Source organism: Balaenoptera physalus (genome assembly GCF_965194825.1).
Source record: "Balaenoptera physalus genome assembly, chromosome: 18".
Lineage (NCBI taxonomy): Eukaryota > Metazoa > Chordata > Mammalia > Artiodactyla > Balaenopteridae > Balaenoptera > Balaenoptera physalus.
The window spans coordinates 14474228-14491304 of NC_138899.1; the positions used below are offsets into that span (position 1 = coordinate 14474228).

The following is a 17077-nucleotide window of genomic DNA, read 5'->3' on the forward strand; positions in this document are numbered from 1 at the left end:
ATTTTACCTAAGTAAAACTTAGATTCTAAAGTAGAAACTAACTGAATGAAGAGTGCTAGAGACAAATAACTCCATGGTTTTAAAAACTCTGAAAATACAACGGCTGGAGTATGGTAGACCCAAATATGAATATCTGAGCCAAAACATTCATGATAAATCTCATTGACTAAAAGAGAATAAATCTAAGATCATGATGTCCTGTTTCCTCAGTTAAGGAAATTGGTTCAGTGCCCCAACTTTGCATGATTTGAAAAGAAGTTTCTTTATGCAGAACAACTCTTTAAGCCAATCAACTCTTCGGAACAGTCTATTTAAGAAAAAACAAAGCAAGACACTCAGAAGTTAGTGGTTTGGACAACAAAGCCATGGTGGGGATATGTAATTATATTTCAACACAATGATACGGTGAATCATGCTAAGGGGTGATTGTGACCATAAGCTTGCAAGAGGATAGATTTTTTTATGTGGTAGGTTTTGCTTTAATAAAAAGGAGGAAGTTGGTTTGAAACAGTCCAAAGGGAAGAGTTGAGAAATAGTTTTAAAGGCTTTGCAGGAGCCCATCCTGGAGCCATAAAACATAATCACAACTTGAATGAACGCAAGGAAGTAAAACAAAAGGAAAAAATGGAGAAATGGCAGAAACAACCACAGTCACGTGAAGCTCTTTAAAGATTGCAATTCTGTCAAATGATTGTAGGCAGGAAGAAAAATCTTCCCACATGAGTTGTGGGAAAGGAAGGGTTTCAGAAATAATTAGCCACTGAACACAAAACCTACCACTGTTTGCAGCGCTACTGCCACAATCTTTATGCCAACGATACACCAGAAGCCACTCGTTTTGTTCCCTCATCAATAAAGCACCTACAGAGTTCCCTGCACATAGTAGGAATGTGGTGGGAACTCTGTGGATGAGCTTAGTTGTGTGTTTCTAACTTAGGCAACCAAGGTGTGTCTTATATAGGGAAGTCCTCGAAATCCACAAAGAAGATTCAATTTACATGTTAGAGAATCCTTAAGAAAAACAGCAACAAAACTAGGTTCTGAGGCCTGAACTGTTTTCCAGTGCATTTTGGGACAAGTATTTGCTCACCAGAAATTTAAACTAGAGCATGTGGCAAGCAGGTGTTTCTCACTGCCTTTCCTAAGGGCCAGACACACGCATGCCTATGCCACAGCCAGCATCTAGGACCAGAGGGAGCCATGCTGCTGGAGAAGGATGAATGCATGACAAGGGTGGGAAGAGGAGGGTGAGCCCGCCTCCCAGCTCCATCCTCTCAGAGCCTTCCTCAGTCTGCTGAGATAACAGAAGGCTTTTCTGCTAATCCTGAAAGGACTAGTTCTACAGATCAGGATTTCACATACCGGGCACTGTGCTAGGCAAGTAAGAGATGAAATAGATGTTTTCTGACCTCAGGGAACTTACCCTCATGCAGATCCATGAAGACACCAAAGAAATAGTCAGAACCCCCCTAGAGCGGTGCCCTTATCCCAACTCTTCCAGGGCTGGCCCTGTCTTTGGCAGTGATTCTCCAACATATTCCTCTGTGTGTTCATGCACAAACTACATCAGAGGCACCGCTTACTAAATTCTAGCAAATGCCAGCTAGGAAGCCCTATCCCCTAGAATATGCCAAAATCAAAATCTAACTTTAAAAATTATGATATTTTTTAAGACCTACAGAGGGACTTCCCTGGTGGCGCAGTGGGTAAGACTCCGTGCTGCCAACGTAGGGAACACGGGTTCGATCCCTGGTCAGGGAACTAGATCCCACATGCTGCAACTAAGAGTTCGCATGCCACAACTAAGGAGCTCACGTGCCACAACTAAGGAGCCCTGGAGCCACAACTAAGGAGCCTGCCTGCCACAACTAAGACCCGGTGCAACCAAATAAATAAATAATTTTTTTTTTTAAGAAAACCTATGGAATCAGTCTACTTTGTGTTGATACCCAATTTGCAGCTTATTAATCTTCCTAATTTCCATCTCTTTCTCCTCCACTAGAGGCGTTGATAAAAGGAAAACAGATGACGGCAAGTTAGTCAACTGGTTGGTTTTTATAGAAGTTTTATTTAAATAAAGTTTGTGAATTCCTGTAGGTGTCACATGTCATCTTCATGCCTCTTTTCTACCATTGTGGGTAATTAGCATCTGATCATATTTAACAATTCTCAACAGGCGTTGATAATTCCTTGTACATAAGTCATGGAGGGCCTTTCTTTGTGCCAGGCACTGCTGGGATAGAAATGTGAGTGAGCTCTGATCTCAAGGAGCTAAACATGTTCTCAATATGCAGGTTTTCTTTTCTTTTTTTTTTTTTTTAATAAAGTCTGTATTTTTTGGTGTGAAGGACCTGTTATTTGCAAATATTACCAATTTGTAAGCCATGGTGTTTTTCATAATCCCTCACTCTTGTGTTTTTAATGACCTAAGGTAAATTGGCAAATTGTAGGTGTTATATTTTTAAGTCATTGCAGAAAAGAGCTAATAAAGACATCCATAAAGATAAGGTACATCTTAACTACTACACACAATTAAAAAGCAACCTTAATAATAGCTAACACAATACAGTTATTAATACAAGGTTTTTGCTCTTTTCTAATCTGTTCTAAGGGTACATATACACACTCTCTTAACTCTCACAGCAACTCTATGATTATCCTGATTTTTCAGATGAGAAAACAGACAGAGAGAGAGACAGTAGGCATAGACAGAAAGAGGGATGTTGGGAAGCTCACAGTGGGAATGGAATAGTTCAAAGTAGCACCAAGAATGTAAAAAAGAGGAAAACCTCTCACAGTCCATAATTACTGAACAGAGTTTAACGAAAATCTGAAAGAATAAGAAATTCCAGTGGTACTAAACTGAGTTAGGTGACTGAGCATATAGCAAGCACAGAACACAAAGGAAAGGTTTAAGTTACTGTGCATACAGATACAGATATTAGCCTCGGCCTTGTGAGAAAAGATGAAAATGATTTTTAAGAGTCTGACAAAGACATCATTAATGATTGTCAGGAAGACAGAACAGTGATGTACGAAAGATAATCCAGAAAAGTCGACAATGTCTTTAATAAAATAAACTGTGAGAAATATGATTTTGTAGTATATTTATGATATCAAGCCCTGAAATAAAAATATCATTTAAGTATAATATTTAAATGAAAACTGGTATTTCACTTAAGTATCATTAAAATGGTTCTAATCTTCAGGAGAACAGTCTTAGTTTTCATCTCAATGTTTGGTGCCATGCACATCTGTGCAAATCTCATTATCAAAAGTCAGGAGAAAGTTTACAAATCAGAACACATTTTCTAACATAGGTAGGGGAGTGAACATTATACTGGGGTCTGAAGCAGTCATTTTTGTTTTCCATTTAATAAAATTTCACAATAAACACTACTGCACAAAAGAAACTTCTTTGATGAAAAATATATGTGGCATACTGTCACAAAAATTACAAAATAGTAGAATATTATATATCATGCATTTCAGGAAAAGTGTGCTAGAGTTTGGTTGCCTGGTTTGAATCATAGTTCAATCAGCCTATTAGCTTAGTCCAAGTTCCCTTGCACATATTCCTTGAATTCTTTCCCCAATTTTAAAAAAGGGGGTACAGAGAGAACCTACCTCATAAGGATGTTGTAAGACTAAAATAATAAAATAATATTTGCAATGCTCTGCTTGGTACAGGGTAGGGACTCAACATGTGTTAGCTATTATTTTCATTATATTTCATTATATATACATTTACTATTTATGCATAAACTAAAGACAGTACTAGAAAAATCATTTCCTAAAGATTCCTAAATCCACCAGAAAAAAGTAATGATCAGACATTTTAGTAATTACTCTTTTAAAATTCCATAACATTTGATCTGAAGACTGAAAGAGACTCCCCAGCCTGGGTGATAGCAGTACACATGAGGCTTTCTACAGAAGTCTGTGGGAGTATTCTCACGGAAGACAAAATATTTGATCTATTATTATTTCTAATTTGGTATTCCTTGGGTTTTCCCAATGCAAAGAAACAAGCCTCGAGAAACTATAAAAAGCAACAGCCCATAGTTAAAAACCAACAACAACAAACAAACTGGTCTGTAAGTGCCAAACCATTCACCCGCAGCTGAGACTGGTCACATCTGGTTGTCTGTGCCACTCTTACACCATTTTTTAAAGACCCTGCATCATGTACAATTTCTTTACAAAGGTTTATTAGGTGGAACGTGTTAAGGCCGTGGTCAACAGAACAAATGTAAAAGGCTAACTAAAAATGAAAAATAGTATTTCATTCAACATCACTTAAACGTTTCTAATCTTCAGGATCACAGTCTCAGTTTTGATCTCAATGCCTGAGATGGAAGCTGGCCCAGAACATCTGGCAAATATCATTTTGGATGGACAACAATCGAGGCAAGCTCTTAATTTTCTGCTGTCATACTTTACCCTTCTTTCCTCCCCACCTTACACCTCTCTTGCACTTTTCCTCTACGTGACTTCAATTTTACGCTGTACAGTAGATGACCTTTAGCATTCTAAATCCTATGCCTTGAGCTATTTAGAGACAAGACACTATGTAACACTAATGCAGTGATTCAATGCATCTTTTGCCAATGTAGCATATAAAATGTTTGCTCTTGAATAATGTCATCAAACATCATTTATCAGTATGTCTCACTTTCATAAGCCATGGAGGAAATTCATGTACCTTAATTTAGAAGATGATTTTATATCCATTTCCTGTGAGCCACAAGCATACAGACTTAAGAAGAGTACTTACTTTTGCTCCACGAAGAGGGGATCAAAGAACTCCGTTGTGATTTTGTTTGCATACAGGGAACACCCGGTCATTGAGCATAGCCCTGAAGAGCATCAGAAGGAAAATGCTATGATTACTGGTGTTTCATTAACATCCTGAAGCACCTTGTCTGGAAGAAAGTTACTATTTACCTGACAGTATGAATACAATCCCAGCCAAACAAGCAATTTTAGCTTTGGCTTTATCTGAGCCTCCGACTTTGGTACATTTCATTCCAAACAGGGCAAATATGGAACCAAAAAAGCCCAGGCTGACGGCGGCAATCATAAGTCCTCTACATGCCTGGATATAACCTGCAATTAGAGTAGGTCATTTACATTAACATAAAACATGTGGTTGTCCAGGAAGAAACTCTCATTTTACATTGTCCTCATGAATGAGTGTTCTGCTTTCCGAAAAAATAACCATAATGGTTAAAACATATGTTAAGACAAGCAAGAAAGAAAGCAAGTTAATCTGTATGGAGTGCCTGTTTTATGTCACACACTTTTCAGTTTGGCATATGCACGATCCTCAGGATATATCTCTGAGTGTTATTATTCCCATATTCACAGATGAAGAAATTGAGGCACACAAAAGTTACATAATGTGCCAGAGACGAGTTAGTAAGGGGTTGAAATGGATTCCATCCAGCTCTGACTACAAAACCCATGCAATACTGCCTTTCACCCTGGGAAACCTCATCTGCCGCTATCTCAACCCTGTTACTCCTTTGCACATCAGACCTTTAAAATAGATGTTTTAATGGTTTTGATGTTGTAATCTTTATAATCGAGCAGAGCTCCCACAGAGTCACATCTTCTAATATTAGTGAAAGATTACAAATGAGATTGACTGGAATGTCATCATGAACCATGAGAAGTCTAAATCAAGATGTATTTTCATGACCTTTTAAAAATGTTCAAAAAAAAAATTTTCAGGGCACACATAATAACATTGGGTTTAAATAAGCACTGGTTGGTTCCTAGAAGAATATTTTATAATTATGAAATTAACTGTTTGCATATAAATGGATGCTTTCAAAGTATCCTGAAAGCTTGTTCTGTTGGTTTGTTTGATCATTCCTCCTACACCATTCATTTTCTTAGTCACGTATTTTTATTTGCACAGCCAGGGTGATGGTAAACTTCAGCCTGGCTTTTGTCCAAACACTAACAAATTTTAAGTTAACAGGATTTAAACTGATACATTTTTACCACATGCCGTCATTTTCATTTCAGACTGAAACAGTGCCATATTTCAATCTGAAATAATGATGGCACATACTGGTGTGTTCATTTGTTAAGCAAATGAACGTACATCTCTCTCAGGTTTACTTTTGGCATTAAACTTTTTAATATGAAAAAACTCGTAAGTGCCAAGATACACCAAGTCATTTGTTATTGTGTTCAGGCAAAGTCAATGATAAATAATAATTCTAAGGCTACGATAATCATATATTCAGGGAATAATGGGGGAAGGTGGCCTCCAGTCTATGTTTCTCAGGGAAAGAATAAAATTTTAAGTTTCAGTCCTACCCCTAGGATCCATTTTGAAGGGTACCCAGAAGATGCTCTAATTAACTGAACAGATTTAGGCACCTACAAATGCAGAACGCAATGACAATGATCTTCTATTTTATAGTGTGAACTACTTCCAGACGGAAAATAATTTCACTGATGGTAAGGCTGTCAAAAACAGCAAAAGAGGGCTTCCCTGGTGGCGCAGTGGTTGAGAATCTGCCTGCCAATGCAGGGGACACGGGTTCGAGCCCTGGTCTGGGAAGATCCCACATGCCGCGGAGCGACTAAGCCCGTGAGCCGCAATTGCTGAGCCTGCGCGTCTGGAGCCTGTGCTCCGCAACGGGAGAGGCCGCGATAGTGAGAGGCCCGCGCACCGCGATGAAGAGTGGCCCCCACTTGCCGCAACTAGAGAAAGCCCTCGCACAGAAACGAAGACCCAACACAGCCATAAATAAATAAATAAATAAATAAATAAAAACAGCAAAAGAAACTTATTTTTAGCAAAACAGGATAATGGAGGCTTATTTTGGTAGCTATAGTAGTGCTGCAGGGCTATCTGTGTCTCTGCAGCTGAAGAGTGACCCAGCTCTATTTTAAACTTCAACCCTCAAGTCCCCCATCCAGAACCCAGGGAGAAATAGAAGCATAGGGGGAGGAAGCCTGTTAGTTCCTTGCAAGATTAAAGACAGTCCTCCAGGATAACTACAAGTGACTCATCATTTACCACCAGAGCTACTGGGACAGTGTGGTTTCATTATTTTTTGAGATTTGTTTTCACCTGTGGTTTTGAGGTGTTTTAGCTGACTCTTACTGCAATCCTAAACAGACAACAAAGTGTGTGTGTGATATAACCTCTATCCTATATTTAAAAAACTATTCTAGAAAACCTTATCATGCACCATAATTTGCATTTATCTTAGGAGTCTTACAGGCTTTATGTACAGAAAACACACGAGCCTTGCAAAAGGTTACGTCTATGGTCTGATCACTAAGAACATAAAACACATTTTCCCAAATGGTACACAGTGGTCAGAACCCCAGGCTGATGAATTCAACCCTTAATGTGACTGGAAAAATAACAGTAGGCTTTAAACTTTAACCACTACTCGTACCATTTTTTCCCCCGAGTGTCTCACTCAGTTCTCCGGTCTCAGCCCTGGTACCTACAGCAGGATCAGCTCTGCCCTCTCAGCACAAGAAGGGAGATAGAGAGCAGGTTCTGATGAAGTCAGGTCCTTCCTCAGAACCAACCAGAACCCTGGTTTGGCGGAGACGGTAACTCTCTCCGGTGTGGGAACAGTAGCAATAAATTGCTAACTCATCGCATGCACAAAAGAAGGGTTTGGAGTTCCTGGGGATAAACTCCAGGCTCAGCCATAGGTGCAATCGAGTTGTTGGTAAGCCTGAGGTCTGTAAATTAGGGGCTACCAGTCCTTAAAACACCCACAGACTCAAGCCTTGGGTGACTTCCCACAAACTCTCTCAGAGTTTATCTTTTGCAAGGCAGACCTCTACAACCTTGCTTTTTTAAGAGTTCCGGAGGTCAAAACTTATAAGTAACACCCTCAAGTGAAGTGGTGGTAAAAACCTAGTCAAGGAGGCCATTATTTTTGACAGGTCTAATTTACTGACACCGTTAATAGCTAATTAACACATTAAAGTGCTGAGGCATGAACATATTTGCTCAGAAGTTCTCTGAAGTATAATTTATAGTTAAGTCCTTTGGAAGAAATGGAAAACATTCCCACTAACAAAAATAGATGGCATATACTAAAAAAAAAAAACCTGGCTCAAAATGCTCAGCTGCAGTTCAAGTGGTGCTTTGAAAGGAATATGGGTTAGCAATAAACAGAAATCACCAGCTCATTCAACCGTGAGTTTTTCAATTAGTAAAATACTGTGACTTTAATGAATTCTGTTGGAGGAAAACTTCAAGGTGTCCCTTAAAAGTTAAATGTTTTCCAAATGTACCTTATTTTCCATTTCCAACTAGCAAAAATGAAAATATCCACTTGGTGGAGACAATTCCCTAGCAGTACACTTGGTAGCTGCTGATTGAAGGAAGAAAAAAAGGATGTGCTTTCTTATGCTAGTAGCTTTGCGTACTTTTTGCAAATCCTTTGGGAGAAGGCGGGGAGAGCTGTGAGCCTTCTCTCTCCCTTCTTGGATTTTCCTGCTTGGTTTAAGGAGAGGACTGGCCTACTCAGGCCTGTGGTCACCACAGCCCCCTGGCAACGTAGCTTTCTCCCTCCACTTCAAGTGCAATAACCAGGAAATCCACATGCAGCGTGCTGTAGGCAGGGCCTGCCTTAGGCCCAGCAACCAGCAGATGTGGTTGCCCAGAAAATACATGGCAGAGAGCGAACAAGCAGAGGGGCCTCCTCCGGGGGGGAACTGACTTCTCTCCACGTGAAAACGTAGCTGTGTGCTTGAACCCCCCCCAAAATATTATTCTGAGAGATGATGAAAAGTAAGTTTATGACTTTGTGATAGGCAATGCTTTCTTTCTTTTTTTTTTTTTTTTTTTTTCAGCACAAAATCTTTCCATTTATTTACGAGAGTTTGCCTCATTTCCTGTTGGTGCCAGAGCCCAGGGCTCAGCAGGTGCATCCAAGAATTGAGCAGCTGCAAGGCCTATACTGGCCAGCAAAGGGTAGCGTGGGGCGCTCCCAAGCTTACCGTGCGTTGACTGTTACCCAAGCAAGGGAGGAAAAATAGGCAAGCTTCTCCACTTTAAACGCCTTCCTTTGCAGGAAAGCGTTTGTCTATTCTTTGTCTATTCTCTTCCTTTGTCTATTCTCAATAGACATTGCTTTAGCAAGCCTCCAGAGAGGTTTCCACCAGTGAGTGTGCTCAAAGTGGTAGCGACAAATAGTTATGATAATAAACCCAATAATAACATTTCCAAGTACCCATCATGAGTTATTAGAACGAGACTGTACGGCGGACATTCCCGTCCACCTTCCATAGGTTACAACAGTACTTAACACACTCACAGAACCCTTAAGCACTATTCCAAACATTGAAGCCCCACAATAACTCTATGCAGTGGTACTAGCGGCAATGCTTTCTTAAGCCACAAAAGGCCAAGCCGGCAGGAAGAGACTGATAAATGTGATTATAGTACACATTTCAATGTTTTGTATGAGAAAAGACATCACACATTTCAAAGACAAGCAATGGGCCGAGACTGCAACATATATAACAAATCAAGGACTGATATCCAGAATTTAAAAAAAAAAAAAATCATTTAAACCAAGAGGAAACAAAAGAACCATGGGCATAAGACATGGACAGGCAAGTCACAAAAGAAAAACAAAAGGGTCACTAAATACATGCTAAGGTGGTCAAAATCACAGTGATCAGGGAATAAAATAATAACATGATAGGATGTCACCCATTAAACTGGATGAAAAACTTAGTGGTGAGAATGCGGAGAAACAGGTATTCTCATACACTGTTGGTGGAATGTAACTGGACAATTTAAACTGAATAATAAAATGAATATTCTACTGCTCTGACAATACTATTCCTCAGTATCTACACTACAGATACACACATATGCACAAAGAGGCAAATAGAAAGATTTTCAGTAAAGTGCTAAGAACAGTGAAAAGCTAGGAAGGGTCCAATGTCCAACAATGGGTAAGTCGTTAAATAAACCAGTTTTGTCCAGACTAATGAATACCATGCAGTTGTTAAAAAACAGTTACTTCTATATGTACTGACTCGTAAAGCTATGTTATTAATTTTAAAACAGTGCAGAACAAGAGGTGAAGTCATTTACGTCTTTTAAAGTCATTTTCTAGACACACGAGCACACGCGGAAGGCCATTTTGCGAGCTGGGTGGTATACAAATGTCACGCCTCCTCTCTAGGGCTGGATGGTTGAAGGCTACGCTCTCCTTCCTCTTCATTACCCCATCTGTCCCCAAATCTTGAGACCATGACGTCCATTCTCATCTCAGACACATCAGGTGCACACTATTCTGCACCCAATAACCTTCATGGAGTATTCATCTCTCCATCCTCTCCCTTGTCCCCCAGCTGTCCTGTAGAAGGAAGCGTACCTATCTGGCAGGCTATCTCGGTGACGGTACAGCTACAACAGAAGAATGTGTTTAGGACAGTAAGTGTCAATCCCGTATTCCTGAATGTAAATCCCAGAAACAAGAGCCTGCGTGTTCAAACATCTCCCTGGACGTGTGCTCTGCAGTGCACAGGAAATTCAACCGTAATTCTAGGGAATCAACAGTGTACCAGCTACTTAATTGTACACACACCAGGACGCAGACCCAGGTGTCACTCATCTAAAACCAGACACGTATTCCCTTACACGGAGTTTCCATCAAATACTTCTACTGAGCAGCAGTTTGCTTTTCGTGGCAAGCACCATCTTAGGGGGATTAAATCTTGTCCCTTATTTACTCAGTTATGCAAATAAAAGCTTGCAGCGCAGTAATAAAAGAAAAAGAAAACACCTCAAATCGAGAACTAATGTAAATGACTCTCAAGTTTCTGCCGGGATCCATCGAGTCATGTGCTGTAAAATCCTGGAAGAAAGGAACCTAGAACTTGAGCAATCAGTGTGACCGGGTTGACATCCACTGTCAACTAAAAAGAGCCAGTTTTCTTTGTGAACACCTGTTCCAATACAATACAGTATAGAGCGTCGCTAACAAGAACTATGTAGAAAACAGTTTACTAAAGAACAACGCTGAGGGAGACGCTGAGAACGGACTTGGGAGGCGCGACACAGAACTTGTCAGTCTCCCGCACAAGATTCCTGCTGGCCAGAACTCTCTACTCTCTGCGGCACAGGCTAGGGCTATTTATGTTCCTAGCATTTAGAGGCAGAGTTAAAGCCCAGCAGACTCATTTGTAGATGCGGGGCGGGGGGTTTGGAGCGGGTGCTCCTGCAATGTTTCCTTTCCCCACACACACACTTTTCAAAGAACTAACGAAATGGCTAAAGGGAGTTCAGAGCAAGCAGATTTCGCTCTGACAAGTCCATTTGAATCAGAATCCAGCCCTTCTGGGTAGTGCTGGCTGGAGAAGACAAGCCCCCTCTCGTGACTCCGTGTCCTAACAGTCCCCAAGAGAGGGGGGTCCCACTGCCCTGTCCTCAACTCTCGAGACAACAAAGCTGCTTCCCTCCATCCCCTGAGAGTCACCCATCCCACCCAGGCCTGTCTGCGTGCCCCTCTCCCCCGCCCCGGGGTTCCGGCCTTGGACAGGCGCCCCCCGCGGGACAGACGTTCGGGGAAGGCGGGCCGCGGGCACCGGGGACTCTCCCCGGCTCCTTCAGGCACTGAGGGGGAAAGAGGGGCCGGGCTTCGGAGGAGTCCGGCCCGGGGGTCCCGCCGGGGGTCGTGGGGTCAGCGGGCGCCCCGCCGGCAGGCCGGGGAGGAGCGAGGGGCAGGGGCGGGGGGCGACGGGATGCAGACCGTCTAGCGCCAGCATGGAGGGGAAGTCCTTGCAGTTGGAGACGCCCGTGGAGTCGGTAACGCACATCTTCCAAAGGTTGGCCCAATAGGTGGCGGTGGTGATGACCGTGCCGTCGATGGTGGACACCTTCCAGTAGTCGGTGGGCAGCGTGGAGGACACCAGCACCCAGCCGGAGATGGAGACCATGAAGGCAATGATCTCCGACGCCGCGCTCGCCATGCCGCCCGCTGCAGCAGCGTTCGCTCTAGCGCACCTGCTCGGCGCCGCGACCCCCGCGAGCCCAGCCGCGCGGCTCCGCCCCCTCCGCCCCGCCCCGCCCCCCTGCAGGCCCGGCGCTAGGGGGCGCGCGCGGACCCCAGGACGCGCCTTCTTGGGCAGAGAGGGCTCGCGGGGAGCTTTTACGGTCGCCACCTGGGTTCTCTCGAGCCAACTGGCCCGGCGCCCGCGGTCTGGAGGAACGCACGCCTGCGCGTCCCTGTGGCCCCCCCTCCCCCCCGCGCCCGCATCCCCGGGGCCGAGGCACAGCCGAGATCGGCTCTCCTGTTGGACAGACTGACAGCCGGATGTGGACAGCTTGCTGCGTTCGGGCCCCCGCCCCTCCCCAGCCCCACCCATTGGCAATAGCTTGGCTTCTAGGGTACCTTGTAAAAGCAGAGCAGAAAAAGCCTTTTGTGTGCCCGGAAAGGACACCAACTGCTAACGCAGCCCTTGGCCCGCTGAACTCTAAAGGTTTAGTGCCACGCTCTTTTGGGTGACCCAGTTCGGCTTGTCAAGGAGGGATCACTGCGGTTCTGGGCTCGAAGTCGGCCTTGGGCTAAAATTCTGCAGTTCCTTTTGGCCCGGCGGCATGCGGAAGGTCACTGTCAAGAGGTGCGTGGCACAAACCTAAATTCAGGACAGCAGCCTATGGAGAGCACAGGCTGCTCGGGGCCTTCTTTACAGCCCTGGTCGTGACTGTTCCAGCCACAATACTGGCCTGCTGATACCAACGTACTGCACGTAGGACGTGCATTTAAGACGTTTCTCCTGTGGGTCCCTTCCAGCTGCCAGTTCTGAGTCTCTTCTATGAGCCGATGGGCTGTCACAGCTGCTCTGTATCTTGTTTAACTTTTTTTTTTTACCACCTCCACCTTTTGCACCTAATTGAGGAATAAGCTCATTCCTTCATTGCTGTTTCAAAGCAAACTTAAAGATCAGGGTGTACTTTTGGCTCCAGAGTTCACACAGTTGAGCATAAGTGAGAGAACAAAGACTCTGACTTTATTATGGGTTTATTATTTGTCCGTTTAAAGGTCTTGCAGTTCGTGGTATGAACTTTCAGGATTTACTTCTTCCCCAAAGTAACCAAGGTCTAAAACCTCTAAATCAGTTCTGCTATAATAACGCTAGTTGCTAACCCCCAAATTGCAGGGACACTGGTTCATTGTGAAGACTTTCTCAATTCCCTTTTGTCACTTAAAAACAAAACAAAACAAAACAAAACCAAATGGTACGGAATGAAATTAGAGGTGATTCAACATCTGTGAAGAAGAGAGGAGGTTGAATTACAGAAACATCGAAACAGATTTGGGAGGACCATTGGAGACTGCATGGATATACTCCACACTCAACACAATCATCCTATTTCTTTTTGAACTTTTGAATTTTATTTTACTTTTTATACAGCAGGTTCTTGTTAGTTATCTATTTTATACATATTAGTGTATACATGTCAATCCCAACCTCCCAATTCATCCCACCACCACCACCCGCTCCCCGCCACTTTCCCCCTTTGGTGTCCATACGTTTGTTCTCTACATCTGTGTCTCTATTTCTGCCCTGTAAACCAGTTCATCTGTACCATTTTTCTAGGTTCCACATATAAGCGTTAATATATGATATTTGTTTTTCTCTTTCTGACTTACTTCACTCTGTATGACAGTCTCTAGATCCATCCATGTCTCTACAAATGACCCAATTTCGTTCCTTTTTATGGCTGAGTAATATTCCACTGTACATATGTACCACATCTTCTTTATCCATTTGTCTGTTGATGGGCATTTAGGTTGCTTCCATGACCTGGCTATTGTAAATAGTGCTGCAGTGAACATTGCGGTGCATGTGTCTTTTTGAATTGTGGTAGTGGGATTGCTGGGTCATATGGTAATTCTATTTTTAGTTTTTTAAGGAACCTCCATGCTGTTCTCCATAGTGGCTCTATCAATTGACATTCCCACCAACAGTGCAAGAGGGTTGCCTTTTCTCCACACCCTGTCCAGCATTTGTTGTTTGTAGATTTTCTCATGATGCCCATTCTAACTGGTGTGAGGTGATACCTCATTGTAGTTTTGATTTGCAATTCTCTAATAATTAGTGATGTTGAGCAGCTTTTCATGTGCTTCTTGGCCATCTGTATGTCTTCTTTGGAGAAATGTCTATTTAGGTCTTCTGCCCATTTTTTGATTGGGTTGTTTGTTTTTTTAATATTGAGCTGCATGAGCTGTTTATATGTTTTGGAGATTAATCCTTTGTCCATTGATTCATTTGCAAATATTTTCTCCCATTCTGAGGGTTGTCTTTTCATCTTGTTTGTAGTTTCCTTTGCTTTGCAAAAGCTTTTAAGTTTCATTAGATCCCATTTGTTTATTTTTGTTTTTATTTCCATTACTCTAGGAGGTCAATCATCATATTTCTAGAGATAATATTCAGTTCATGCTCTAACCTTCTGGACTTCAGATTCAGTGCATGGCAAGGTGTGTGTTCTGGTTCTGTTTCATACTGACAGCCTTTTAGCAAGTTTTTGTTTCTATTGAGCCCAAATCTGGCTGTCTTTAACATCCATCCAACTGCCATGATTTGCACTGAGACGACACAGGGTAAATCCTACTTTTGGGCCATGCAGCAGCTCTTGGGAAGTGTGTTTGTGTGTGCATGGCCATCTCACGGTTTGTGTGAATGGGAATACGGGTGAAGACCCGTTTGCTTAGTGGGATGCAGACATAGTTCCACTACTGTGCTCCTCTTGGTCCCAGTTTGTCCTGTTGTGTCATGTTGGCTTCATGGGGGGGGGGGGGGTCAAGCTTAACACTCGTTTGGGAAGCACCTACCTAACCTCATCCTTCTCATCTTCCCTTCTATTCAAGTCAGTCACCTTTGAGTGTTGACAACAAGTGTCCTCTATTCTTTTGTATGATTTGTCTTTTTAAAGTGCTTTTATTGTCTTGGTTTCTTGTCCTCCAGCATATTTCCACTATTATTTCTGTGCCATATTTCTTTCTGAACGATATGCTTATTTCTAATCCAATTTACTATTCAGACAACACAAGAAGTCAGGAACCAGGACATTCCTATGGAGTTTTCTAAAGTTAAAATTTGCACAAATGTTGGTTTTATACTTTATTTCCTGGTCTTGTTTGAGTGTCTTTGTTTGCTTGTGTCTTCCTCATGGTAGTGTCTCACTAAAATTGTTGATTCATTTTTTTGCAAGACAAAACCCTGACTTACTTTTGACACAAAAAAGTCTAGTGTTGTGACCTTGAAGACTCACCCAGCTCCTAATTTATCAACAGATTGGTTGTAAATTCCATTGTTTGGAACCAAAGGTACATTGTTTTACAAAAAGAACTGTGAAGACTGATACAGTGTTTCAGACCATTCCCCCCAAATTTAACAGATAATGTAGTTTTACCTACTGTACTTAAAATATCCACAAACCCACCATTGCAACATAGCTTCCAGAGGAAACAAATTCTGAATTCTAACTTGAACCTCCAAGAAAGACCCTCTCTCTGCTGCATCACCAGACTGTTTAAGCCAGGATATCTGGGGGTGGCTCTGGTAGTGATTTTTCCAACGCTTCTAAGGTACAGCCAGGTTGGAAACCACAGCACTGATCATTTGAGATGCATGTATATGTGTATAAACGGTCAATTAAGCAAACCAGATGGTGTCTGTTACAGAGAAAAAGAATACTCATCTGTTGGTTGAAAACTTTGAGAAAAGAAATATTCTTTTGCTATAGAGATGGTAACACACAGCTTCAACTTAAAAGGGTTGAAAATACCACAAACAACCCATAAATTATGACCTGGGTGGCAGCACTATTAGTTCTTTTGCCAGCTGAAACAGACTAGGGTCGTCATGCTTGTGGACTTGATTAATTTTCTTTTATTCTCTGTCTGTTCTGTGAGGTTTGACAGCCCCAAACTTCTCTTCCCTGGCATATACTGCATATTAACTACAGAGAGTTACATTTAGAGCCCACAAGTGCCTGACCAAAGGATGAAAAATGTTAAATTTCTTTAATACCTAAAGAATATTATGTAAGGAATCAAGCATTTACTTTAGAATGTCTTATATCTTAAGCTTTTCAAAACTAGTTTAGTCAGAAGAAACCACATAATCCAACACAAGAATGTCCAGAAAAGGAAAATAGACCGAATAGATTTTTTAAAAAGAAGTAATGTATAAATGACCTGTTTCTCTTTAAGATTCTAGAGTCCCAAATAACCTTTGCAGTTCATCTGCAAACCCATTTACAGAGTACCTTTCAACTGATAAATACTTCCTTATTTTCTTTAGGATTCAGTTCACTGAAATTTTTATTTAACTATTCATAACAAACCATTCTTAATTTAAATATAAAAGTGAATACAGTTAGAAAGTTACTTCTCCAAATTATTCAAAGTAACATCTTAATTAACAATACCTTGGCCTTTACAAAAAACTGTAGTTTTTTTCCAATATGAAAAGTACTAATTTATCTATAATAAATTTGACATGAAGACATTTACTGTCCTGAAATATATTGAGCCTTTCCACTTTTGAGACCTAAACCACTGAGCTTTAGCATTGGAAGTTATTTCTTTAGCATTATTATGGTTATCAAGGAAAAATAGAGGATTCCCTCACCCCAGGGTTGTTCAGGAGTGAAACCAGTTTAGCTGACTGAACAAGAGATTTGCAGAAATTCTTTGCTTGAGATTCAACTCACCTGCCAAACAACCCAGGTGTGCCTTTCAACAGCGCAAGGATTTTCTAAGCATCAAATTTGGTTTCAGTATACATTAGCTCCTTCCTAGATTCCAGTGAGGTGGCATGCTGCTGATGAGGTGGGAAGAAACTAAAGTCCTGATAAATACGGTATTAACTAAAAAAACAACTTCTCAGGAGCCAAATATCGTTACACCACGTTAAAGAAGACATTAACACCGATACTAAGATAGTAAAATAGCATATCTGTATTATTTTTCCTGCATCTTCCCTAACACTCTTAGTTTATCTTAATGCTCTACACTAATTCTATGATACTTGTAACTACTTAGCATGAAAG

The 17077-nt window shown here is 41.7% G+C and overlaps 1 protein-coding gene across 2 annotated transcripts in view; it reads right to left on the reverse strand.

Annotated features, from left to right (window-relative positions):
- The window catches only part of CLDN10 (claudin 10), a 107888-nt gene that overhangs the window by 10834 nt on the left and 79977 nt on the right, over window positions 1-17077 (reverse strand). Inside the window, exons 1-3 of one of the 2 annotated variants that reach the window (XM_082434720.1) lie at window positions 11766-12045; window positions 4948-5109; window positions 4778-4859 (exon numbers count right to left, since the gene is read on the reverse strand). In XM_082434720.1, coding sequence (XP_082290846.1) covers window positions 4778-4859; window positions 4948-5109; window positions 11766-11985 — 464 coding nt within the window. In that variant the 5' untranslated portion in view covers window positions 11986-12045. Of the gene's footprint in view, window positions 1-4777; window positions 4860-4947; window positions 5110-11765; window positions 12046-17077 lie in introns of those variants that run through there. The other variant, XM_082434721.1, reaches the window with a different exon arrangement.